This window comes from Corvus brachyrhynchos, unplaced genomic scaffold, assembly GCF_000691975.1.
Source record: "Corvus brachyrhynchos isolate BGI_N302 unplaced genomic scaffold, ASM69197v1 scaffold83, whole genome shotgun sequence".
In the NCBI taxonomy this organism is placed as follows: Eukaryota; Metazoa; Chordata; class Aves; order Passeriformes; family Corvidae; genus Corvus; species Corvus brachyrhynchos.
In genome coordinates, this window is record NW_008238464.1 from 12,951,667 (window position 1) to 12,979,618 (window position 27,952).

Below are 27,952 nucleotides of genomic sequence, written 5' to 3' on the forward strand. Positions count from 1 at the left end.
TGAAGGCTTTCAGAGTTTTACCTAATCAAATCTTGTTTCCTTCAAGAAATAATGGGGTGTGGGGTTGATACAGTTCATGGGGCTCATCTGCCCAAACTTCTGGCCTGTTAGCAGAGGAGCATCCTTTAACAGAGACGTTTCAGCTCAGTTTCAAAAGTGCAGATGGATGTTCCAGAGGCAGTGACGCTTCCCTCCTGCTTTTTTCACAGCCTCAACATTTGCACTTAACAAGTAAATTTATTGGAGGGACCTTTAAGACTCACTGGAAACAGAGATGTAAGTTTAACATTTTTTTATACAGAGCCAATTTTGGCAAAAATTCCATTTGGAGCTTGCAGGAACAGAGCTGGGATTTTTATTTCCCCTTGCCTTCCTGACATAACTCAGCAGCTGAACTAATTTGGCTCAGACTTTCGAAGCAAACTTGAACGGGGAGCAGGCACATGATATTTCATACCAAAAGAAGTTTGTTTCTAAAGGGAGAGTCATCATGGGAGGGAGCAGGGAGCAGAATGCTGGGTTGTGTTTTACCCCTCAGAGGAAGAGAATGCCTCCCAGGAGGAGAAAAGGAGAAGAGGAAGTCTGGCTGTGATGGGAGGGTGGGAAGCCCTGTTGGTTGGGTATCAGCTCCCGGCGTGCCCTGTGTGCCCTGTGTCACCCCGTGCCTCCCTCCGCCTGTGCTCCTGGCCAGCGCTGCTCTCACCCCGTGAGCATGTGTGCTGGCTGAGGAGGGGCAGCTGAAGGCCCCTGGGGTTTGGTCAGAGCAGTGCCTCAGTTTTCTGCCATTTATCCCAAATGTTCCCTCCTGCCTTTCCCTTCTCTCCCAGGTCCTCTCCACTGTGATCTGGTGCCCTGCGTTTTTTGAGCTCTGCTGTGGCTTCATAATGTTTTCCTTAGAGGTTATTCAGGGTAAAGCTGCACATCAAAGATGTGACTGTATTTAACTTGACCACATTATCATAGCTGGAAACTCCATAATATGTGGTGGTGGGGCCATACAATAAAAGGCTGCAATATTTTACTGTACTGTTTCTGATACTGCAGCCTGCCCGTGCTAGCGTGCTGAGAGACTGAGGGTTTGGAGGGCTATTTGCTTGTATCTGGAGGCTGTGCAATTAGTCCTTGAATTGTAGGAAAGGCATTTACCAATTTTAATATCTTGTCTTTCCTCTGTATTTTCTCAATTTACAGGGAAAATTTTTTCCCATATTGTTTCCAAAAAAGGTCTGTAAGTGGGTCCAGCATTTCCAACTTTTTCCAGGAGTCTGAACTTGATTACTCTGATTCAAGGCCATTCTAACACCTTTTTATAAACTTCATCATTAAGACAGAAGGTCAATAACTTGTTTGGCTTGTTCAATCTGAAGCTTCTAAGTTGAATAATCTTAAATTGCATGTGGATATTTTTCAACCTATAGAAAATCACCCATTTAACTTGCTGGGGATTCAGTCTACTTGCTTTTGCTGAGGACTTCTTCCTTGCAAAATCACCAAACAGCATCTTACTTCTTGTTGAGAAGAATGTTTGATAACTGTTTACCTGTCTCCTATATCCTGTGTGATATCATGTTGCCATTTCTAAATCATCTTCTGCATGGCAGGTGGTGGAAGGGGAATTCCATCCACACCACCTTGGCCTTCCTGGCTCTAGGCTAAGCAGACCTCAGTCTCTTACCCCTCCCCAAAAGACACACACCCCTAATCATCTCCCTGTACTTTTCATTCATGTCTTTCATGGTGACCCTGTTAAATAATCTTGCTTGCTGCCTCCTCAGCTGTCAGGCCCATTTTCTCTGGCCAGGTGGTGCTGAAGACCTGTGGTGTAACCGTGCTCGGCTCTAGGAACTTCCTGCCTCAGCCTTACCCTCTTAGGCCTCTTTCTGCACACTGACTCTTCCAACCCGAACCATTCCATGATTCTGTGATTCAGCTCACTCTGCTGGCAGCACTGACCTGTTTGCCTGGATTCAGGCCCTGTGAGGAGAGTGCTCTGGGTCCATCTCTGTGACTGGGTCTAAATTCCTTGGGAGTGGGGACAGATGGATGCTGGGAGAGCACCCAGCTCTCGGGAGGAGGTGCGTTTGCTTGACAGATCACCTTGATCAGGTAATGGCCTGAGGCCGGGGCACCATGCTTGGTCCTTGGAACAGCCAATGCAAGTATTTGGGGCACAGAGTGGCAAACCATCTGTCAGTGCAAAGGGGTCTGGTGATGATGGCCATACTACTACTATAGAAAATAAATATGTGTTTAGTACTACTATACTGCTGTAGAAAATAAATCCCAGGGATTTTCACAGCCCCCATGCTCCTTCATTTTTGCAGTAACTGCTGTCATGTCACGCCACATGAGCACAGCTCATCTGACCAACCATTCAGGTCAGTGGTGGGCTCAACTACGATGGAGTCATGATTCAAAAACTTTGTGTCTGGAGTAGTATCTCCTCTGTTTTATCACTGTAAGTGTGTTGGTACTAGAGCATAGAAAAGCCCTGAGACACACCGTGTTCTCCTTTGGTGTGTTGGCTATCGCATGGCACATTTGTAAAACATGGAACAGGTGATGCTTTGGACACCCTGAAAAAGGTACTCCAAATGTGAATTGAGAAACTTGCAAACTAAACTGGCATTTAGGCTTCTGCTTTCTTCTCCTAGCCTCTTGCCAGGTTCACTTATTCTTTATACCACAGGAGAGGTATTTGCTGCCTGCATCCTGTCGTGTTTCACGTAGCAACCCCCCACTTCAAGGAAAACAGCAAAGAGTGTAGGTGAACGTTTGTTTGTCTGCTAGAAACATTTGAAGTGTTGAAGTAATTCAGTAACTGTGATCTGTTGAAAGTAACTTGAAACTTGTTGGAATTGCATTAAAAATCATACTGCCTGCCTCAGTGCAATGTATCCAATTAAAACAGAAAACAGGATGAGGAGAACATAGCATGGAACTAGCATCTAGGAGCAATAGGCCAGGGCCAAGACTTTTCCTTTGATGACTGTTCAGCTAGTTGTTTTCCATCAGTATACTTTTCAGCCTCTTTGAACGATGGGATGTTTTGGTCTGTGCTTGCCATGTCAAATACATTTCATATCTGATCAGTCAGCATACTACCTAGAATGTCAGTTCACTGATAGAGCTCTTCTGTCTGTGGCTTTTACATTTGCACGTGCTGTAACAGTGCTCTAAAGCTGAGAGTTTGTCAGCATTTTCACTGTAAATATGATTTATCGCTCTTCTATAAAACTTAGCTCCAAGCTGATCAAAGTCACGTGATGAGTTTACTCGCTGTGAGACTTGCAGAAAAAATGTGACCCTGAATACAATAATACTATTCCCTTTTGGTTCTTCAGAAAATAATAAAAAGTGAGTAAATATAATGAGATCTGGTGTCTGTGTAGTACTGGCTGAGCTTGTTGGTGTGTCCTGGTCCATCAGCAGCTCCCTGTGTTTGCACCCTGGCTTCTGTAGTTTGCTTGCATGAATCTCTTCTTTGCTTCCCTTACGTGCTTAAAAATTATCTGGTTTCCTGCAGCCATAAAGCTTCACAGGCTAATATTTGGACCTTGACTGCCAGCTTGCTCTCATGCAACTCCTCTGACATTTGTAGGGTAACTCTTTCTGGCTTCAAAATACTGTGCACCAAGCTTGGCTTGGGAGATCAGGAATTGACCACCAGATTGATCTGGCCCAAGATTTCTGGAAGATGTCTAGGGTTATGTGGCAGGCAGGAGAGCCTCCATCAGGAGGCACAATTGTCAGTCTGGCATTGTGACCTCTCTTGATTTGTGACTCAGTCCCTGCCAGGACTTTGCTGTGTCTACAGGATCGCACTGGTCTGGTATGGCTCTAAATCCAGGGAAGTCTGCTAACCAGAACCCTGTGAGTTCCAGAGATAGGTGGTTCAGTCAGGTTTCTTTTTTTTCTAGTTCAGTTTCTAGAAAGAACCTGTTTGCAATTATTAAAGCAGCATATTGACACAAGCATTCAGTTGTAGGTAGTAAGCTAGTTAGTAAAAATGAGTGCTCGCTGTTAAGGCTCTCTGCTGTATTGTAGGGAATAAAATGGCTGATGGAATTCAAAGTGGAGAAAGGCAAATCAAAGGGGAAAATGACCCCAAGAGATTACAGAATGATGGGCTCCAGACTGGCCACTGTCTCTCAGGGAGTCACAGCAGACTGCTCAGTGTTGGATGTCTGCCCTAGGAAAAGCTGGTGGAGTGCCAGAAATTATTAGGAAGAGAATATGGGGACTAAGCAGGAAACAGCCCTTGCACAAATTATGTTGCATCAGCATCTGCAAAAGTAGTGGAAAGGACAGCAAGGAAGTCTAAGGCATGGAACAACAAAGGGACAAAATATGTATGTTAGACAATTCCTCAGCAAGACTCAACACCTTTCAGTGTATACAATAAGCTCTGTCAGAGCATCCAAATCTCTTAGATGTTCAGGTGTGAGAAGCTGCATTTGTAATTCTGCAACGTTTTCTTTTGAAGTGTTAGTGTTACACTCATTAGGTCAGGTGAAGATGTCTACCTCTGACAGCTCTTTGTGATCAATAAATTATCACTTCTGGGAAGTAATCACTCTCATTCTGATGTAAATAGTTAATTTCCTGTCATCAGCTGTGAAAGGAGGTTAGGTTTTAGTGTCCAGAGTATAGTGCAGATTTCTCATGCTAGATGAGACAACCAGCACCATGGCTGTTTGTGCTTTTGCCATCATTGGAGTGTATTGCTGCGGTACTCCTGGCTACAATTCATGTTTGGATGAAGTTAATTTGCCCTTAATTTATGTGTGTGGAAATATCTGTCACTGACTGATTGGTGTAAGGCTCCAGTTCTGCTGGCAGAACTGAAAGCATCTGCAAGCTTCACTAGGAGGGCAAATTAGCTCATTCTGGCATAAACCTTGCAAATTATTACAGATGCCAAAGTAAGGTGAGAGAAATAAATGCAAAATAAAGAGAAAGAAAGGGATACTTATGGTGCTCAGTAATAAGATATAAGATGGAAACTCTGTAGTACTCAGTTCAAAGTGCTGTAGCTAGGTTTTTTGCATAATCTGATATCATGTCTCTGCTTTCAAAAGTGTAGTACCTGAAGTGAACTTTTAAGGCTGGCAGTCATCCAGTTCACTGCAATTTCCAGGTACTGGTATGCTACCTTGAGTTCAAAGTTTGTTTGTTTTCTTCATCTTCTGTGGCCCTGTGGTCTCTAGCACATTTTTTCTCTCCTTGGACATGTTGTGTAGCACGTATTTTTGGGGTAGATTCAGACTGAGATTGTAATTATCCTACATACTTGTGGTCTGGCCTGGTATTATCCGTCACAATACTGTCATGTGCTGGGCATCGACAACATACTTAAAAAGCTATTTTTTACATGATATAACTAGCATGTTGGGTAATTTTCTTGTGACATGAAGGAAAACTTGGCAATGCTTTCAGTGCAAGAGTTTCCAGAAGTTTGTTTATTTAGCAGAGGGTGCTGCCTTTTGCAGGCAGACAGTCTGAGCTGCATGTTTTTTACAGGTCCTTGTTTGCTGTATGGGAAGAATAGGGTGAAGTAAATGATCTGCAGAACATCACAATGTTATGAAGTAATAGCATTGTCTAATCCTTTCACCTCATTTCAGCTTCCCCTTCCAGTCCTCTTAAAAGACACTGAGCTCAAGGTCCCCTTGCAACTTCAGCTCCTGTTGTCAGCCTCGTCATCCCACCTTCAGATCTTCATTTCACTTAGCAAATGTGGGATCGTGCTCTCACCTGCATGGCGAAGTATCACTGTTCTCAATTGTCACTCCTCTTAACTTCTGCTTTTCAAATCATCCCCATCTTGTGGCAGCTTATTTGTGCTCTGCAGCGCTGCCTAGGACACCTGCTCTGCATTGAGTTTCCTTCCCCAGGCTGTGATTCACTTGCTTGGTTCTCTTTCAGACAAACATGCCATGGTTCTGGGAGATCACTTGATTTCCGTGTTTAAAAGGGTTTCTATTAATGGTGTAATGGTGATCTGCTGGTTGCCTGTAAGATAATGCTTTTCTCAGCTGCTTGTGCTCAGAACACTGTCTGTGTCATCCAAAATCCCTCTCATGGAGAGCAGAGACTGACAAAGCTGAGTGTTCATACTTATTACATTGCTAAAGACACCACTAAGGCAAAAAATTACATGGTGAGGTTTCAAATAAAACAGTTGAAAATGGGGAGGGGGGAAGAAAGAAGAAAGAGGGCTGAGCAGCGTATCAGGGTTTATGGACAGTCCACTAAAAGCTTATCTGCTACATTTTTGCCTGTTCCAATTAGAGTTGGGAAATTTCCTCACAGTTTCAAAGATCTAAATTCTTGTGAAATTCCCATTTTTATACCTGGTGGAACAAAGTGGGTGGCAGTCGTTGGTGCCCTGCTGGCCTCATCAGTGACCAGCAAAAGTTACCTTGTGTCAGTCAAGGAGCTACAGGCTCTGCAGGATCTGTTCTATACAACCCTTAAGGTCTGTATATGTCCCCCTTCTTCTTGTATTTCATATATATTTCATTCTTCTTATATTCTCATACTCCTACATGCCTTCATCCAAATTCCCATCAAATGCCTCTGGTAACTGTTTGTTGTAGTCTGGGGACAGGTGTCTTTTATTTCCTCTCATGCTTTAGTAGGATATGTGGTGGATATTTCTCCCCCCTGCTTTCTTAAAGCAAATATGAAGAGTTTGTGTGTGCCCCCCAGGACTACTGTTCATGCTGTCTTGACTTCCGGGCTCGTGGAGGTATTTCAGAAAACTTGGTTCTGAAATGCCTGACAAAGCTGCATGAATTCATTGACAAGTTTGCTTTTCTTCTGTGTACAGATCCTAATATGGTCAATGCAGGAGACATGAATGGTTCGGGCAACCTGATGGATTTTCTGGATGAGCCTTTCCCCGATGTTGGAACTTACGAAGATTTCCATACCATCGACTGGCTGCGGGAGAAATCGCGTGACACCGACCGCCATCGCAAGGTGACGGTGTCAGGCTTTGATGCATCACAGTCCCTGGCTTACAGCCATCCTGGTAGTGACAAACATTAGTGTTTTTCCAAAGTTATTGCTTCCTACCTTGTTGCATGACTTGAGGAGAACTTTTAAATACATGGACGTGGGATGTCCTGAGTTTGTAAATATGAAAGGGCTGCTGCAACTTGATCAGATGAGCATCTCAGAATAAATTATTGGGACTGCAGGAAGTAGAGAGTAGAGAAATTGTATGCACCATCTAAGAGTTTAATTATTTTAAACATTGTACTCTAAAACTGTCAGCCTGAATCAGCAGCACATCTATATGTATGTTTAATTTCAGATTACAAGCAAAAGTAAAGAATCCATATGGGAGTTCATCAAGAGTTTGCTGGATGCCTGGTCAGGATGGGTTGTAATGCTTCTCATAGGACTACTGGCAGGTATGTATGTGTTAGTGCTACAGCTATGCCTGGAGCAGCTCACCCAAGCTGCTGCAGTACCATCTGCTTCTCTTTGTACTTCATTGTCTCTCCATTGATGTTTTTAGTTTTTAAGCTAAAAAAGACAACTTTGCATTCGTGGAGTTATGATCCGAAATAAAAATACCCACTTGCAAAGTCTCCTTTCAACTGCTGACCTAGAGAAAAATGTTTTCACCAGTAGAGGGATTTTTCTTTTGCTTTGGGAAATCTGCATTTTAGTGCTTCGTACTCGATGGACTACTTTGACTTTCTGAATCTTTGCTTTGCAGAAGTCAATTTTATTTATAGGATTTTGTTTCTTGTCATCACTTTAATTCTGCAAAGTAGAAAATATGATGTGGGGAAAACACTGGTCGTGGACACTCAAAGGGGAGCTTTATAAACTGCTATTTCCACTGGGTTATCTTCTTTATGTATGCCTGAAAGCAAAATAGTTTCAGACTTGGTTTCAGGTCTGCTTCCAGGCCAGACAGACATTACATACTTAACAGTCTGCTCAAACTCACATGGCAAATTCATTAATTTCCTCAATTTCTCCTGTCTTCTCCTCAGTTTAGCACATCTTCCTGCTTGGAAAGCTGCACTTCTCTGACCCAGCTGAGACAGCTGCCATTTTTTATGCTTTTTCAGTGATGTCAGGGTGCTCTTGTGTTATGCTGCTTGGTAAAAGCACCATGTGAAGTTTCCCCGTTTCCAAGGGGTGATGGGAATTTCCTGCTCAGCATCTGTCAAGTTAATATGTTTATTACAGTTGTTAGGAGCCTCAGAAGTACTGGTGAAGTTCTTGAGAAAACATTTCTGAAGTGACATGTTTGGCAAATTATGTAATTTCATAGACATGTAATTGTTTCCACAAAAACTCTGTTGGGAGGGTGAGATGGGAAGAGAGTTTGATAGACTGATAGTGTACTACCAGGGCTGCTGAGTCCAGCCTGAAGGCCAGGGTTGGTCTCATCTGGGATGGAGAATTCTGCCTGCAAATAAAGTTAGAGCAAGCCCTTGAGGGCTCTAGTGACCTCAGTAATCTTCTCCTCATACAAAGAATGTGGTATACATGCACACACTCCCATTTTAGTAAAAACATCCCAGAAGGTTTAATTCAGTTCTAGTTTGCAATGAAACCTCAGGCTGAAATCCTCAAGGCTGTCAAAAGCCAGAGTCACTGTCCTCTGATAAACCCTAACATTGATATGTCCAGCTTGGGAATGGGGTTTGAGGGTAAACTAAACTGAGATCACCCTTTTCAATGACAAGGGTGCAGAGCAACCATTTTACCTCAAAGAATGAAACCAAATTAGTCAGGAATCTTAGCCAGGTTTGAGGAGGGAGGAGGTGGTGGTGCAGTCACGAGGCACTTCATGTTGTTGTCTTCTCTTCTTAAAATATTGCCTGCTCAGAGAAGTGAGCCTGCCACAAGGGCATCTGCATGATCAGATGGGATTGCATGGACCAGCTGGGCTCCTCCATGGTCCCTCCTCTGCTGAACAGGCAGAAGCTGCTGCTGCTCCAAGGGGAGTAGCCTGGTCAGTGGATGGACACTGGGTGAACCCTTGAGCAGCTGGGTCCAGGCATTACCAGAGGCAAGCAGAAAGTATGGGAAGGCATGGGAGAGAAAGGGGAAAGGGGCAGCAGCAGTACCCAGGACATAAGGGTCCCGTGCTCTTCCTGTGCTGGGCACAGAAAACAGCAAGATGGGACTCTTGGAAGAGGCTGGCAGGGGCTTCCCCAAGCTTCCAAAAGCACTTGGGTCTTTTACCCAGGCCCAGGAGTCTAAAGTGAGCTTAACTGATCTAGAAGCCTAAATCCCATCAATTTGGTAAGCTTCATCTTTCAGGTTTTGCAATACCTCAAAGGTTGCACCTCCACTGCCAAGACGAGCAGATGAGGCCAAAAGATGCAATCCTTGTTCTCCAGTGCTTCTGCCACTGGGCCCTGTTGCTCTGTGCATGTGTAGCTACACTGGGTCAGTTCTGACTTCCTAGAAAAAATTGATTTTAGCCAGATTAGTTTTCAGTTGATTTGTGGTCTCAGCAGCATTGGTCACCACAGAGCCGCAAGCAAACAAAAAATAACTGATGGGAAGGAGCTGATGGAAGGAGGAAGGAGAGGACCATCCCACTTGGCAGTATGATACATATATATATATATATATATATATATACACACACACACACACACATATATATATATGTATCATGTCATACATATACATATATCTTGTCATCTTTGGAATGTCATCAAGCCTGCATCCTTTGTTAGTCCCAGAAGAGTGTAGGTGGGAAAGGGATGTCTGGAGGGGGTTCTGCTCTGGCTTCCTGCTCACAGCAGAGCCAGCCTCAGGGTTACAGGCAACACCAATGTATATTGAGAATGTAACAGCAGCCACTGGGATCAGATCATAATTTCCTTTGTGAGGGTGCACACACAAATTAGCCTGAGCAGAGCCTCTCACTGCCTCCAGTCTGTGGCAAGTACCCACAGGACCCTGAACATCCTGCTGGAGGGAGACGATGGTGTATGACACTGTCAAATGGCTGGAAGGGCACTGAGGAGCTCCTGGAAGTGAGGCTTTGGGAACCAAAGCCTGCTAATTGCAGAGAAGAGGGAAGGAACAGTAAAACCCAAAAATGTTGTTTTGTGTGGAGATCAGATAAGACTGTTCACACAATGGTCTAGAAAAAGATACTGAGCACTACATGGGCCTGTCTCAGTCAGAGTTTCCATGCTTTCCTCATATAAAGCAATGTATGGGGAGTGAGCCTAAACATTTATGTATGGATACCAAATTTTTTAAACATTTGTTTTTAAGGAAATCTGAATTTTTGCTGGGCCCATTCTGCCTGCAGACCAGTGGATGTTCCTCAGCCTAACCATTACTACTGCCCAACTGAAAGCATATGCTCTTTATAGATCAGCAAGTGTGTGTGTGTTTTAAAGCTATGTAACAAAAAGTGCCATCATAGTAATGCTGAAATGCTCTGATGCTGAGGCTGGATGTGCAGGAATTCCCTCTGTAATTCATCACTTGGGTGATGCTGTTTTCTGGCACAGGTGCATGAAGAAAACTCTCTTTTCAAAGCAAATTTTTAGCATTCTCATTACGGCACTGTAAAGGAAGAAATTGGCCATCATCAACAAACGGAAAAGGAGAGAGGTAAAAGGCTAATATCTAAAATAAAGTTCAGCACTGTCTGGCTTAGGAGTACTTCATTATTTTTCCTTCCAGGCAGGAGGTTACATAGAAGGGGGAACAAACTCAGCTCCTTTGATGGGAGAAGCAGGGAGATAAACCTATACTCTATTACAGTCTTGACAGCCAAAATAAGCACAAGAAATTAAAAGCTTGACTTTGAGATGCTGAACTGTCTAGCACTTGCATTAATTTCACTTAAAGCTGCAAAAATTCAGAACTTGGAAAACTTCTAGCTCTGGTCACATAGGTAGTGAAGCATTTACTATTGCATTATTATCTTGGCCCTCCTTATGATTTTCTTCTCTTGAAGGCTTGTGTAGTAAATTGCATGTAGCATTTTCCTCCTTATGTGGATCCCTAAGAATCTGGCAAAAGGGATTAGATCAGCTGCATAACTAAGCACATTGTCTCAGTGGTGCTGAGGAGCCTGTGAGCTTGTTATATTAGAGAACTGAATGTTTGTTCTTCAGTATAGTTATTAACTTTATTGGGGAAAAACATTCAGAAGTCTGTCTTCCTTTGTGCCTTTGGTAGCATTAATGTGCAGCTGCCTGGTTAAGTGTAGTGTAAACTTTGAAGATCACAGAGAGCATTAAAGACCCATCAAGAGGTGCAATAGACACAGCATGTGGTCCAGAGGATGAAGATTCCTTGTTTCTGAAACTTTCAGAAAATTGGAGAAGAATTTAGAGCTCACTGCAAAACAGGAAGCTATGCATGCTGATGTTGCCAGCAATGCAATGATTAATTGTCATCTAGCAACATGGTTCACTGTTTCCATAGAAACTTGGGAAAAATGGAAGAGTAACCAAGATTAACCCAAGATCTTCATGGAAGAAAATAATTGCTACAGACATCATCACTCCCATCTGCAGCCTTTTTTTTTTTTTTTTAATGTGTGTGTTGTCCTGTCTAGTATATCTGTATAGTTCTTCAGATTATTTTTATACAACAGAAATTCTTCACTGCTACCTTGGTCACCACTGCTTGTCAGTGTGGGGACAAGTTTCCTTCTTAAGGGTGGGAGAAGAACCTGTGGGTTTTTTCTGGTCTTTGAAGTAAAAAAAAGGTTCCATGTGCTTGAATTATTTGAAATGTATTTTTTCCCCTATCTCTCTTACAGAAATGCAAATGAGAAAACTTTAGTTCTAGATGAAATAAACCAGCTCTTGGACCCACTTGTGTGCCCCAGCTGCTGGGGGAAAGGGGAGCAGCCCCCACCCCTGCTTCACATAATTACGTTCTTAGGAGGAGCCACAAATCTATAACTTTTGGAAACTTAAAACCATTTGCATTTTCTGAAGTTTTTTTTCCTCTCTGTGTCCTACTGAAATGCATTGATAAATTCTGTTCAAATCCATTAGTGGTTTCCTGAAATTTTATTAATGATTATTTTAAAAATAATGATGACTTCTGCTTTCCATTGTATATGAGAGGGATCTGGAAAACACTAAATGACTCTTCTATCAGTTGTTGCTTTAATTCTTTCCAGGAAGTATGGACATAGGGACAGAACACAGGTGTCGCTGTTGTCCCCAGGGACGGCGAGAATCACAACACGGAATTCCAGGACAAATGGAATTATTTAATTAATTATCACCTCGTTTATATACCTTGGTTCGCAATAGAGAAATGACATTATTGGGTGCTTGACCATACACCTCCCAGAGCGATTGGCTGAATGCTACAACGCCTATTTCAAAATATTTCCTTCAGTGAACCAAAACAAGACCGTGCAGGTGCAAGATAGAGAGTTATTTACAGAACAGTCTTTCTCTGTTTCTCAGCTAAGGCATGAGAAAGGAAAACTTCACAAAATGCTTCAGCAGCTGGAAAATTCCTCTGCTCCTGCTCTTTAGTATCCCCACACAGGTCTGCCTCTCTGTGTTCCGGCTGCTCCCAAGCCTCCCGTTCCTGCTGCTCTTGCACTCCTGGGGACCCACCTGCGCTGAGGGTGCTGCTGCTGGGGCAGGTTGTTATCGCTGATGAGCAAATGCCCTAGAGAAGCAGAATTTTTATTTTTTTGTGTCTGGCGACAGCAATTATACCTGTGTCTGTGTCTGGTGGCCACCGGGTGTCACTGTAGCTCTGTGTAATTACCGGGGAGAAACTGAAACGAGCGTTGTGGTACAGGAAGGATTTGAAAGATAGTTTTATTCTGCATGTCTAGATTGCCAGTCAATGTACACACATATCAAAAGCCCCATTCTGTTAAGTTCATAAGTCAGAATTTGGCATTCATGTTGTCTTTGTAATGAAATCATCTTTCTAAGGTTGCTGTGTTGGCACCGGTAAAGCTGTAGGAAAACATACATATCCTTCTCCTCCATTACCCCTGAAATACACAGTGTGGTTTGAGACCTGTGGCCCAGTGTCCATATAGAGACCCTGCACGACGTCCTCCCCATCTCAGCCAGATGGGCCACCTGCCTTGAACAGGCTGCAGGCCTGGCATTGGCTATCTCTCCCCTATTTGGCCATCAGTCAGTATGAGAATGATAATGTTTAGAATAAAAGCTTATTGAAGAGCATTGAAGGTCAGAAAAACTTGTTAGTGCCCCCAGTTCTTCGGTATATTTGTATTTATTGATGCAGAGAACAGTTTGGCTTGGAAGAGGCCTTTAAACGTCATCCTGTCCAACAACCCTGCCATGAGCAGGGTCATCTACAACTGGATCAGGTTGCTCAGAGCCCTGTCCAACCTGGCCTTGAATGTTTCCAGGGATGGGGCATCCACCTCTGTGGGCAACCTGTTCCAGTGTTTCACCCCCCTCATTGTAAAAAACTTATTCCTTATACCTAGCCTAAATCAACCCTCTTTTAGTTTAAAACCCTTACCCCTTTCCGTACTGCAGCAGCCCCTGATAGAAAGTCTGTCCCCATCTTTCTTATAAGCCCCCTGTAGGTACTGGGAGGCTGCTATAAGGTCTCCAAACCTTCTCTTCTCTAGTCTGAGAAACTTATGTTGCACCTACTTACCCAAATCATGGATTTTATTCTGTTATAAAAATTAGATATATTATCCTTGCAACTTGATTATTTTTAATGCCAGCATTTCTTTTTCTGCATTTCTTTTCCCAGGTACATTAGCTGGAGTGATAGATTTAGCTGTGGATTGGATGACAGACCTGAAAGAGGGTGTCTGCCTGTCTGCCTTCTGGTACAGCCATGAGCAGTGCTGCTGGACATCCAATGAAACGACATTCGATGACAGGGACAAATGTCCCCAGTGGCAGAAATGGTCTGAACTTCTTGTAAGCCAGTCTGAGGTATGGAAGGCCTGATTAGCTTGGGGTCACAGCAGGCCAGGCAATGCCCTTTTTTCATACTTGCTGATGTTCCCTCCAGAGAGTTTCTCTGAAAGAGAAAGTAATGAACTGAGCACACTGCAAAAAAAAGACATTTCCACAAGCAATATCTGCTTAACCTGAAGGAGGTCCTGTGGTTTCAGTGTGATGGAAACTAGAAAACTCTGAGATTGCACTGTATTTTTATCAGTATTAAACTAAAAGTGTTTTATAACATGCATAGCATAATCACCAGGGGACTTGAGCTGCATTTTCTTTATTTCCTTTTAAATATAATTTTATGGGACAAAAAAAAAGGATGAGCACTGAAAAATACACTTATGAAGATGTTTTTGGGATTGCAGATGGGGTTTTATGTATTCTGATACAGGGAGCTGCATAAGAACTGCTTATCCCTTGCAATCAGTTTCTCTGTCAGACATCGAGATACTTAGCTAGCACCAAAAGCTGGGGAAAGAATAGGCTCCCTGGGGGGTGGCCAGATGAAGGATTTGCAGGGATGTTGGACAGGAAGGGAAAAAGCTGATTTGGACAGACATGAAATGTATATTTAAAGATTTTTTCCCCTTACAATTCTTTTTTTTCCCCATAATTGTAGTAATTTTAAATACAAAGAATGCTCTTTCAAAGCAAAGCAGGTGAAAGTTTCATTTTGAAAAAAAATAAAAAGAAGCCTTTCTGTATACCATTTAGCAGATAATACTTTTTAAAAGAAGTACAAAAAAACCACATTTTATTTTCAACCTAAGTTATTCAATGTATTGAATAATATTGATCCCACTCACAACTCAGATCTTTGGCAGAATTACTGTCTTAAATCCCCCCTTCCTCCTTATTTCTGACTTGAATTTGACAAAAACTGAATTGAAGTGTGTGTGGGTGATTTGGAGAGGTTGTCTCAGATCTTCCCCCAGTGTGGAGGTTGTCTGGTGCTGCAGTGTTTGAGGACACCTTCATTGCCAGGCAAGTGTGTCATTCATGTTCTCTTCTGTGCTGCTTTAGGTTTACAGTAGAAGAAGTACTAGGTGAGAGTGTCTGTGCATATGTATAGCTCAGTTTTCTATAGTTCTAATTAACCATAGTGGAAATAGTGGGGTGCTCACTGTTCCTGAATATTCTCACCACTTAATCAGGGGCAGAAATCTCTCAGTATGGGTGCCAGTCACAGTGCCAGGCTTCCCTTTGCCAGAGTTTTGCTAGGTTCACTCTGGTCTTCATCAGCAGATGTTTTGGGTGGCTGTGTCTTTGTGACAGTGAAGAAATGTTACCCTGATATAAAGCTGCAGAATGGGGGTGATGTTGTAATTTAAAAGAACAAAAAGAAAAACCAAAAAAAGCCCCCCAAAAACGTGGGAAGGAAAAAATGAGGAGACTGTTAAAATTATTAGGGGATTTGGAAATCCTGTGCATGTGTTTGACATGCTGTTACTTTGTCTGGAATATATAAATGATGCATATCCTTGAGAAAATTTATTGCTTTCTCCTGCTACTTGGAAACAGCAGTGATGACTGTTGTGTGCTGTGGCCTTTAGAAAAGGTATCAGCCAGGTGAGCACTGTGAAACTTCACTCACTTTGTGTTCAAACTGGGCTTCTCACCCCCTGGTGAACTGTCACAGTAGGACAAAAAAGAAAAGTTTCATTTTGGCTTGATTTTAGTCTCTTTCCTAAAACAAATGGGCCTCTAAGATCTGTGGGTTCCTGATGGTGTGATGGAGGCTGTAAATATTATATATATATCTGTTACTGTTACACTGAAATCCCAGGGAAAGCCCAATAAAAATGTGAATTTGGAAAGTAAAAATTCGGTTTTGTTCAGAAGGCTTATGATATGGGCAAGTTTTGCACTGTAGTGGGAGTGGTTCCTGTAGTGGTAGAGGATTTTAGTAGGTATCAAAATACACTGAACTTGACTGAGTTTCAGAATAATTTTGTTGGGTTTTTTTCCTGTGTTTCACTTTGTGCCTGACATTTACAAAAGAGCCTTGTAAGACAACTGTGCACATTGGAGGACAATTTAGGCAAAAAGTATTTGGAACAGTTTCCCTAAAGGTACTCTGGTCAGACATGTCTTCTTTTTTTATGCATGACTGTGATTCTCTCTCGTCATAGCCAACTAAATTTGACATTTTGAGGACTGAGATTTAGATCAGTTCTTCCTTGTGGTTTTGCCAATTTATGGCTCTGATAAACCCTCTACATATGTTTTCACAGAGAATTGTGACATTTCCTATGGCCTCTCCTGAAAAATGTTTCCATTCTAGTGCTCCTATAAAATGAGCCCAAAGCAGAGGCTTGATATAAATTATTATGGAAAACATAATAGCCCATTAGACACCTACCAGGCTATGTTTGCTTCCCTAATCACTGTTTTGTAGGCCAATTATATCCTTCATCCTTCTGGTCTTGAACCACTTCCAAAGAGGAGGTGAAGAGGGTTTTTTGGTGTGAGGAAGTTTCAAAACCTCAAATTCACTGGCAGATCAAAAGGTCATCAGATGTCACTGGTGATCTGGACTTGTCCTCTTCTGCAGATCCAGTTTGGTCCCAACCCCAGCTTCACTGGGGCTGAGGACCCCATTTTTGATGGCTTACACATGTCTAAGGTAGAGGAAAGGACCCTCTGTCTTCCATGGATCATGACACTGGATCCAGAAATGGACTGGGTTCCTATCCTAGGGCTTCTGGATCTCCTGTCATAAAGCAGAGACCTGCAAGACAAGGAAGCCCTTCTAAATGTGGAACCCACTTCTCAGTTTTGCAGCCTTGAATCTGTCAGTCATGAGGACACACACTGCTGTAACATCCATAGGGGAGAGTCTGCAAACTGTGAGATCCCTATGGAGTCAGCGTAGAGCTCTGGGCCTCTGGAGTAACCATACATTGGAGGGCATTCTGAGGGATGTGGTTTATTTCAGTATTCTGAGTTTGTGAAGGATGTTTTCGATTGTGTTCCATCTGTATCTAAACTGGACTGACACCAGATCTGAAATACTGCTTGGTCTTGCAAACTAAAATACAAAGTTTTGCTCAGTTTCCCTACTTGCTTCATCACTGTTGTTTCCAGGGTGAGTCTTTCGAGCTGCTGTGGGAAAGGTTGTAGCAGGATCAGCTCTGCTGGTGAACTGCTTTGGTCTCTGACTCCAGTGTACATGCTCAAGACTTTCACTGCTCCAGAGCCTCAGTAGTGGCATGTAATGGATGAGAAATGAACCGTTTGCTATACTGAGTTACTGCTACTTCACTTCCCAAAGGTTTTCATATTATTAATCATTAGAAACTGCTGCAATTGAACCTGCAGAATGCCAGATATCTGGAAAATGTAACAATGAAAGATGTCCCAAGGGATAAGATTGAACTGGCCATACGGGCTCTTGTGGGGTCCTGCCACAGCACTGTAGGTGTATGTGTGACTGCAGTAACGAGCTGACAGAGTTTTCTTATGACTTCTGAGATGCAAAAGAAGAAGAAGTAAAAAGAAACAAAGTTAATTTTACTCCAGTGAATTTAGAAGCAAAACTACAGCTTTTGCTCAACCTAGTAGGGCCAAATTTCTGTAATGGTGTTGGCCTTCTTTGGAGGTACTCCAGGTTCACACTGACAGAAGGATTTTGCCCTGAGGCAAGATATCCAGAGTTTTCTCTAGAGGAAGAGCAAATATTGTCATAGCTGTTTGTAATTGAAAGCACTAGGAGACGACATTCATGAGACTGTCTTCAGCTGTAGCAACAAAGATCCATGGTTACTACAGCCGGATGTCAATCACTGCAAGTGTGGGATCCATGACTGCTTAGGGCATTGGGGGATAACGTATTGCTTCAGCATTCTGCTGTCATCAGCAAAGCCATCTGCTAACTTCAGCAAGTGAAGGCTTAACAAATTGCCTTTCTTCCAGATACATCCATAAGGATAAGGGTTAGTGATATCCTTACTGCATTTTCGTTTGGACAGACCTGGAAAAGGAAGCCAGCAAACATCCATACTGTTAAAAGTTGATTCCTTGCAGATTTGAAAACAGGGAGACTTCTCATCTCTAGGTTTTTTATGTCTGGGAACAGGGGTTGGCCAGCTCTGTTAACTGATACAATTGATTAATGCCTGTTTTCCTACTTGATTTATCATAATGTTGATATCCAGGCTGCTGTCCTGCAGAGCAGAGGCAGGGGCCCCAATATTCTTGAGCAGCTGGGATTGCATCCGGTAGGAAGAGTTCACTTAGAGGTGAAGGATTCATACCAATTCATGCACTGAGGTTCATCTCGGTTTTTTATTCTGTAGTGTCATGTTGCTACAGGATATTGGTTGAAGGCTTAAGCTCCTTGTATCAATTTGATGCTGCTGAGTAGATTCTCTTTTGTCCATGTAGGTGGGTTTTGGAAATTTAAAAAAACTATGCCTTTGAGGAGGCAAAAGTATTCCAAGGCAGATTTTAACAAAAGTTTTGACTTGACCATTGGAAAAAGGTAGAAACTTGAAGGTCACTATTGACTATGCTTCCACTATGGCACTGCACAGTCAACCATTGGTAATGATCATTAGCATTCCCGTTCTGTCAAAAAAGTAAAGCTGTTCAGTTTGAAGAGAAGCTCATTCCTGACAGGAATGATTTTAAAATATTAGGGCAAAAATTACTGAGATGTGTGAGTGGGTTCTGCCAAGCTATGGTGTTTTAAAATTAGTTTCAACCCTATTGTGGACAGCACCATATAGAAATAAAGGACTTATTTAAGGTTTTACCCTTCCTGTTTGTGAACTGAACTGGCTACTGATATACACAGGGATGTTGTTTGAAAAGATCAGCATCTGCATGGAGAACTGACCTTTGAATACTAGTCCTCAGAAAAATACGTATCAGGGAAAAATACATATTCCTTGTCCCCCACCATGGGATGAACACAGCAGATTCCTTCATTAGCTGCCTTTTCGTTACCAATTGCTTTTGCCCTTATGGCATATTTGTTTGATGTTTTGGAACTTTATGTGGGTTAGTTAAATTCTTTAGTGCTTGAAAGATGCTCAGTTTAAGGTATTTGGTTCCCTTGCAAACAGACTGTAGGGACTAGGTTAGGTATTTATTAGTACGCTGCTTCTTTCCATGAGTAATAAAATTGTTGGAGTATATAAAGTTATTTGTCCTTCCTGAGGAAAAGCAGCTCTTACTATGTAAATGAAAAATCAGGCTCCACGCCATCATGATCCCTAGTAGAAGTGTGAGATTTGCCAATCTGCATTTGTCTAACAATGTTTGTTACTGTTATTTTTCTAGGGTGCAAGTGCTTACATTCTAAACTATTTTCTGTACATTATGTGGGCTCTATGTTTTGCTTTCCTGGCAGTCTCCCTGGTCAGAGTGTTTGCTCCTTATGCCTGTGGCTCTGGAATCCCAGAGGTGAGTTTCTCTTTGTGCATGAATATCCAAAAAAACCCAAACAACCAAAAAAAAATTATTGCCTTTTCCCATTCCAGAAATGTACCATGAGATAGCATAGCGACAAAAAAATTGTCTTTCCATTTCATCTGCCTTCATTCCTTTGTCTGTGCTTTTATGGTGATCATCTCAGTTTTTCATAGTAAAAAGTGTTCATATGTCACTGTGACAGGTTAATGCACGTACTTGTTCATTGCCAGAGTGTGAATTAAAAATCAACATCTCCAAGAGACACATACTCACTAGAAGTTTATAAAGATTTTTCCTAGGATGAAATTACTTGGGCCAGTTAAAAAACCAGTTATTTTCTAGGCTAGACTCTAAACAAAAGCAAAATAAAAAGAAGGGGGAGGGCTACAAAGCTAAGGTTTCCTAAGCTACTGAAGATGCCCATCATTTGGGATGCCTGAAAAGTGTCTGGTGCACATCTTTTGCTGTGTTCCTGAACACAACATAATGTACATTATGCCAGCATGACAGCAGCCAAAATATTTACTTGATTTTCAATATTTTACACATTGAGCCTCTGTCTATATTTAAGCTGTTAAATGAAGAACCTTGTAATTCAACCAGCAGAGTCATTGAAAGTCTTGGAAATCAGGGCAGTCTTTTGTTAAAAGTGCTATGGAACTGCTGGAATTATTGTTTAAGAATCTGGCAGACAGAATCAGCAGCCCAAAGCTTAGAAATCTTGGCATACTTTTGTTCTTGATCTCTGAGAATCATTCAAATGTTTCAAAAAACCTCACCACAAATAATTTAAAATATTTGAATAATTTCCATGTTTCAAAGTAGTCATGTGTGTCTTTGTTATGTGTTTGATATATTTGTGGTTTTAAAAAGTCTTCATAGTTAACTATATAGCCAGTTTCCAAGTGCTAAATCCCTTGTGTGAGGTGATGCTCAGCTCCAGCCCATTTCCAGGCCTAGAGTCCAAACCCAAATCCCACCCTGCAGCCTGTGTGTCATGCACATGCATTGTGCTCTTTCCTAGCCACTCACTAGCAAAATTAAGACAAAATGTGTAGAAATACGATCTTTTGGACTTTCTCATTTCATAACACGTGCATGCTTTTATGGCACAGGGATTCCAAATAGCTAGAACTTTTTTTGTGTGTTTTATCTGGAAAAAAAAAATCTGTCGTTGTTTATTTGCTTTTTTCCTGCTTTTTTAAACTCGAATCCGGTTTAAGTCTGATCTTGTAAGCCAAGGAGATATGTAAGAGTTTCATATTTCTATTGATCTCTGTGAGAGTCCTTACTGCCTGTTATGGGGACCACCCGTAACAGCAGTAAAAGTGTGGTCTGCTTAACCCGTGCTCAGATATTGCTGTGGGAAAGCTGCCCTACCTACAGTTTCTTTCTCTCCATCACTGTCTCTTTTCAAGCAGTCTGCAACTTTTTAAACTCTGCTGGAGTTTTAACTCCATTTGAAAGTTCGGAGTAGAAAAGGTTTCTTCATCTGTTCAACATGTTCTTCCTGCTTTCCAGATAAAAACCATCTTGAGTGGGTTCATTATTAGGGGCTACCTGGGAAAATGGACACTTTTAATCAAAACAGTCACCTTGGTTCTGGTGGTGTCTTCAGGCCTCAGCCTTGGGAAAGAGGGCCCATTAGTCCATGTGGCCTGTTGCTGCGGAAACTTCTTCAGCAGCCTTTTCTCAAAGTACAGCAAGAATGAAGGAAAGAGAAGAGAGGTGAGGTTGGCTTATAAATTTCTAATTTTCTTGTCTGGATACTTGGGGTTTCAAACTACTCATGCCTCGTATGTAAACATTTGCTTTGTAGGTCCTTTCAGCTGCAGCTGCTGCAGGAGTTTCTGTTGCATTTGGGGCTCCAATCGGAGGTGTGCTTTTTAGTCTGGAAGAGGTAAGACCTGGCAGTTCACTTGCTTCAATAAATATATTTTAATTTGATACTTTTCTCCAAGATGACCATTATTTTTCAAATATTTATATGCCTATTTTTCTTCTAAAAAATGATCTGTGATTACTAGTAATAAGAAATAACCAGATATTTTAGCTTAATCTGAATAGTAGAAGGGCACTGGCTTTCTGGAAACAAATTAGATGAGTAATATGGAAATACATCCCTGTGCTGAGGTTTCTCCGGCCTTCAGCTTGCTAATGCATGGACCAAGCTGTCAGGCATTTCTTGTACTCTCTAGACAGCAACTCTGGATTTAAATTTATTGATTTTAAACTAGTTGCTACTCCTTTTCTGAAATCTGAAAATGCCTTTTCTGATACCTTTGTGAACATGTTCTGGCTGTGGTAAGGGCTAGTGCTCGCAGTAAAGTCAAATGAAACAGATGGTGATGGTAGCTAAAGGAAGCACCCTCTGTCACACCCAGTGAAATATTTATGGTCTTTACTTGGTTTTAGGTCAGCTACTACTTTCCTCTGAAAACCCTCTGGAGGTCATTTTTTGCTGCTCTCGTGGCTGCCTTCACACTGAGGTCCATCAATCCTTTTGGAAACAGCCGACTGGTCCTGTTCTACGTGGAGTACCACACCCCCTGGTACATGGCCGAGCTCTTCCCCTTCATCCTGCTCGGTGTCTTTGGGGGCCTCTGGGGGACCCTCTTTATCCGATGCAACATTGCCTGGTGCAGGAGGCGAAAAACCACCAGACTTGGGAAATACCCAGTGCTGGAGGTGATCGTGATAACAGCTATCACTGCCATCATCGCCTACCCCAACCCCTACACCCGCAGGAGCACCAGCGAGCTGATCTCCGAGCTCTTCAATGACTGCGGTGCCCTGGAGTCCTCGCAGCTCTGCGACTACATCAATGACCCGAACATGACCCGGCCAGTGGATGACATTCCCGACAGACCTGCTGGCCCCGGAGTCTACTCTGCCATGTGGCAGCTGGCCTTGGCTTTGGTGTTCAAAATTGTCATCACGATCTTCACTTTCGGCATGAAGGTAAATCGGGCACGGGCACAGGAGCAGTCGCGAGCGCAAGGCACAGACGGGTTGCCATGGGCAGCTGCTCTCTCTGGCAGGGCTGAGCTGCCTCTGACCTGCCCCAGCCACAGAGCTGTCACTGAGATGCTGCTGGCTCACCTGTAAGCACCTTGCCTTGTGGCCCCTGTGGCAGCACAGGGATGAGCCCTGCTTTTCATCTGTGGTTTTGTTAAGTGAAAAAGAAATCTGTATGGGAATTGAAACCCGCTCTTGCCAATAAGCAATTTCAAGATGATTCCCACTGCAGCTGTTTCTTAGCTCTCTCATGGACATGGGCTATTTACATTGTTGTTTGTCTTGTTGGATTAATGTCTTAATGTGCCTCAAGGTAGCTATGCTCAAGGAAGTAATAATTTTAAATTTACTATTTTACACATTTAGAGCGTCACAAAAATATAGAAGTGGCTGAAAAGGTCTATTTTTGAATCTTTTTAAGCACTGTAGCTTGGAAAAAAAAGAGGAATGAATGAGAAGACTAACTGATGTGTCATTTGAATATTCTGGATTTGCAGCTTTTTCCTTCAACAACTCCTTCTCCCCTTAAATGAGTGATGAAAGGTCCAAGAACAATTTATCCAAGCTTTCAGTATATACCAAGCTGTTTGTGGTGAGCTCTATATATCTGATTAATAGCGCACATAAAAAACAGGTTCTGTCTGTCTACAGCTCCCATTATCTGAGCATTTATTTCTGGATCTGATGTCTGCAGACAATGAGAAGTTTTTTGTAGTTATACACTATATTTTATACCATGCTCCGAACTAAAGTATCTCATCTTTCTCTTAAACGCTACACTTGAACTGATGATCCATTTTTAGCCTTTCACTCTAGAAACTGATTTATGGCTGACAGTCCATTCTTATGCTTGTTCATTAAAAGCTTTGGTTCTTTATTTGAAATGTGATTCTTTATTTATCCTATATATTTAAAATCTGTTAGGAGGAATTACCAGTTTCAACCAGTCTGTAAAAGAACAGACAAAATAGCTTTACCCTCTAAATCTAGAAGACTCAATCGAACTTCATCAGCAATGTTAACACTATATGGTGGGGGCTGTAGCATCTGCTGTTATCAGCCCTAGTGTCTCTGGGCCATGCTGATGAGGTGATTAGTTGAGTTCTCTAGGAAGCTCAAGCTACATTTTCCGACTGAAAAAGATATGATAGGCTTTCCTCTCTGAAAACAACCAAAGCTCCATGCAAGCCCTTGTCACAGATCTGAATTGTCTTCTCCAGCAGGAGTATATCTCCAGCTTGCTGGTTCACTTGACATCTAAGAGGAAATGCACTTAGCCAAGGCAAAGTAAATTTTCATTCTCTTTTTTTCCCTCCCTTCTCATTTCAATACTGTTTTCTAATGATTTGTGACTTGTCTGTATAGCAGACGTCAAAGTAATGATTCGTAGAGCTTCTTGGAAAATATATTGTAAACTGAGATGGAGAATTAGCTGCCTCTGAGCAGTCAGCATCCTTTCTCTGAATTTTTATTCTTCATTTGACATTTAATTTAAAATCTGGTCTGATTTAGCCTGAAAAAAGTAGTAATAAAACCATAAAGTGCTCCGTCTGATAGAGGGTGAAATCAAGATATTATTTTTAGTTAAGCCTATGACAGAAGAATCAGCAGCTCCTGACTTCCTGCTGAGAAAGCAATAAAGGCAAAGCCAGGAACATCTTGACTTCAAAAGCAAACTATTATTCAGAAACAGCATTTAGCTCCCTAATTCAGTGGGATGCAGCAGGTGAGATTCAAAATTTCTTTAAAAACTACACTAACATTTTATAAAGCTATTAATACACACGTAGCCACATAAACTCAGTCACTGCAGAAAACTGTGTCAGAGCATGGGGATCAGCACTGTAGGCTGCCATGAGGCTATGGAAACTTGGTTCTCATACTGTTAATAAAAATTGTTTGATACTGGTCATTTTTGTCAAGGTGTTCATGTGTCTGCATTTCATTCCAGATCCCTTCAGGCCTTTTTATTCCTAGCATGGCTGTTGGAGCCATGGCTGGCAGGATGGTTGGGATTGGAGTGGAGCAGCTGGCATATCACCATCATGACTGGATCATCTTCAGGAACTGGTGCAGACCTGGGGCAGACTGTGTCACACCAGGGCTTTATGCTATGGTGGGAGCAGCAGCTTGCTTGGGTACGGTCTCTGCTGGTCACTGGTTTGTGTGTGACCAACACTGATGTTTGGGGACATGCTTAGGAGGGCCCTGTGTTTGTGTTAGCTGCTGTTTTGGCATTTCTGGGTGCAACAGAGGTTGAAATCAAAATGTGATGGGCTAAAGAACGGGCAGCTCCTTCTACTGGTTGCTCCAGTGATCTGCCAGGTAGTCAGCACAGAAAGGTTTGCAGTCATTGATGCCTACTGCTTGTAATCTGCCAAAAAGCACAGAAAAGGAAAGAAAACAATTGAAGTTAGGCTGCAGGTTTCCAAGCAGGAGTATTTTTACTTGCATTTTTTTCATTTGATGTAATGATGTAACTGGACTGAAGCTACTTACTTATTTAGACTGTGCTCTCTCTCAGTGCAGGGAAAAAACATCCCAGTTCTGGCTAAATTTTAAGCTACGCAGAGGTAAAAATTCTGGGTCTTATTTTGTCTGTGTGTCACGCTATGATCAACTGAGCTGTATTTTGTTTTTCATTTTGATCATAGGCCAATACTGGATTACACTCAATCAATAGGAGTTATTGAATATAACAGCAATGATCTGTTAACTATTAAAGCAAGACCATTGAATAATACCTCACATATCAAACTTCTAGCCATAGATGCAAAAAGAATGTTACAAGCATACCATCTGAACATGTTTTTACCTGATCATATCTTTCCCCTTGTGTACTTGCATATTCTATCTCCTTTTGTTGCTGTTATTGATATCATCATCACTGGATGAAAAAATAGTGGAGAGGCATAACACGGATTAATGTCATTGGGTAGGTTTGAAATGAAAGATGTACTCCAGGAAGAGCTGGAAATTCAGATTTGGATGCTCATATTGGAAAAGCAGGATCATTTGTGCGATCAGTATAGAGGAAGGAAGGGTGGGATTTGCTTGAAAATTTAATGTCTGTAATGTAGATATCAACACCTGAGCTTAACTGTCTTGATACCCCTCACAGCCAAAATAGAAAAATGAGGCATGGGAAAGATCTGTATTATCTGGAAATACACATCTTAAACCAGGCAAATGAACAGATGAATTTGGCCTTAGAAGGGCCTGTTTTTATCTAGAGATTGTAAAGGCAATCTGGATCATCCCTTTGGATTTGAACACCCATAGCAGTGTAGACACATTAAAAAAAGCTAGGATGAATCTTACTGTCCAAACAAGTAAAGCACTTCCTCTTATCTTAATGTCCATAAAAGAAGTAATACACCAAAATTTGGCTCTGATGTTGCAGTTGATCTGCTAGTCAGCATAGAATTATAGAAGCATAGAATATGCTGAGTTGGAAGGGACCCATCAGGACCATCAAGTCCAAATCCTGACCATGAACAGAACACCCCAAAAATCACACCATGGGCCTGAGAGCATTGTCCAAATGCCTCTTGAACTCTGTCAGGCTTGGTGCTGTGACCACTTCCCTGGGCAGCCTGTTCCAGTGCCCAACCACCCTCTGGGTGAAGAACTTTTTCCTGATATACCTAAACCTCCCTGACTCAGCTTTATGCCATTTCCTTGGGTCCTGTTACTGGTCACCAGAGTGAAAAGATCAGTGCCTGCCCCTCTGCTTCCCCTTGTGAGCATGTTGTAGACCACAATGAGGTCTCCCCTTAGTCCCCTCCAGGCTGAACAGAACAAGTGACCTCAGCCACTCCTCAAAAGGCTTCCCCTTCAGACACTTCATCATCCTCGTGTCCCTCCTTTGGGCAGTTTCTAATAGCTTTATGTCTTTTTCATATTGTGGTGCCCCAAACTGCACACAGGACTCAATGTGAGCTGCAATTTCTTCCTCTTTTAAAAGGTCCAAATTAAGGTGGGGTAGTTTTTAATAGTATGGTGAGACATACAGTAGAATGGTCACAGCTTGTACTTAGGCTGTTTAGTACCAAAACCTATCTTGCCTAAAGTAAGAGATATGGAGTAAGTATTAAATGATCCTTACTCTGGTATTTGCTCTCAGCTTTTCGCAGTCAGAAGTTTAAGGCATTCCTCGGATGAAATTCATATCTGGATTATAGTGTTAAGTAATCAACAATCTAATATTTCTATATGCTGTTAGATGAAAAGCATCTTTTAATGACCTGTTTCTGATTTTTCTCATCTAAAATGGTGCTGTATTTTGAGACCTAAAAATAGCAGATTTATTACATTTACCTTTTGAACAGAGGCAAAGAAATGTTACCTAATAATTCAGAGATATATACACACTTGTCCTCAGTTATGTGATTATTTTTATCCTTTAATGTAAACTAAAGGAGCAAGGAGCTTGCTTATGAAATTAATATGGAAAGAATAGATTGAAAAATACAGCTACAACCCTGCCTATGGCTGCGTGCCGGGATGGCCTCAAACCAAGCTGTACACAGTTCAAACTATATTACTATAGTGATATCAAAAGCAAGGGTTTAAGCTATAATACAGCTCTTGCAGTGGCCCTAAGCTGTTTTAAGGTAGGATGTTGTAACCATGTTGTGCCCAAAGATAATGCTCAGCTTTCTCTTCAGTATGACTGCAATAAATAGGCCGGCATGAAGGCCACTTCTCCACGCTCCTACCTGCCTCAGCCGTGGTACTTAACTGATTCTTGGAGTCATTTTAGAGGGCTAAATGGCAGGGTTCAATTTTACTTTCTCAAGTATCCATTAAAGCTGATTTTTTTTTTTTGTGTCCTTTCTGGTTTTAAAGCTCTGTCTTTTAGCGTTCATTGTTTGCTTTTCAATATTAGCAACTTTGGCATGAGCAAGTTCACTCAACCTTTTTGATGAAAATTGCAGTAGATGAAAAATACCTTTCTTCAGTGAAATAAGGCTAAAAGTATAAGGACAAAATACTCAGCATAAATAATTACATGCTTTTTTGAGTGTAAGGCTCAAAATTATAAATGAGTTGCTTAGTACGTATACCAGCACCGAGAGAAACTTGAGTCTTTTCCTTGTTGGCAGGTGGTGTTACTCGAATGACAGTCTCTCTGGTGGTGATTATGTTTGAGCTAACTGGAGGCCTGGAGTACATTGTACCTCTTATGGCTGCAGCTGTCACAAGCAAGTGGGTGGCAGATGCCTTTGGAAAAGAAGGGATCTATGAAGCTCACATTCATCTGAATGGCTACCCCTTCCTGGATGTGAAGGATGAGTTCACCCACCGAACCCTGGCAACTGACGTGATGAGACCCAGGCGTGGCGAAGCTCCTCTCTCTGTTCTGACACAGGACAGCATGACGGTGGAGGATGTTGAGACCCTTATCAAAGAGACTGATTACAATGGCTTTCCAGTGGTGGTTTCAAAAGACTCGGAGAGACTCATTGGGTTTGCACAGAGACGAGAGCTGATCCTTGCAATAAGTAAGTAGAGTATCAGTGTGCAAAAGTTTGATTTTGAAAGGAGTTTTTATAAGATAGGAGATT

General features: G+C 42.0%; 1 protein-coding gene across 3 annotated transcripts in view; it reads left to right on the forward strand.

Moving 5' to 3' along the window:
• CLCN4 (chloride voltage-gated channel 4) overlaps nucleotides 1-27,952 on the forward strand; it is a 41,596-nt gene that overhangs the window by 3,516 nt on the left and 10,128 nt on the right. For all 3 annotated transcript variants that reach the window (XM_008635888.2, XM_017737116.1, XM_017737117.1), the window contains 9 exons: nucleotides 6,836-6,987; nucleotides 7,325-7,424; nucleotides 13,741-13,928; nucleotides 19,233-19,355; nucleotides 20,886-21,092; nucleotides 21,184-21,264; nucleotides 21,780-22,325; nucleotides 24,334-24,520; nucleotides 27,491-27,889. In XM_008635888.2, coding sequence (XP_008634110.1) covers nucleotides 6,844-6,987; nucleotides 7,325-7,424; nucleotides 13,741-13,928; nucleotides 19,233-19,355; nucleotides 20,886-21,092; nucleotides 21,184-21,264; nucleotides 21,780-22,325; nucleotides 24,334-24,520; nucleotides 27,491-27,889 — 1,975 coding nt within the window. In that variant the 5' untranslated portion in view covers nucleotides 6,836-6,843. The remainder of the gene's footprint in view (nucleotides 1-6,835; nucleotides 6,988-7,324; nucleotides 7,425-13,740; nucleotides 13,929-19,232; nucleotides 19,356-20,885; nucleotides 21,093-21,183; nucleotides 21,265-21,779; nucleotides 22,326-24,333; nucleotides 24,521-27,490; nucleotides 27,890-27,952) is intronic.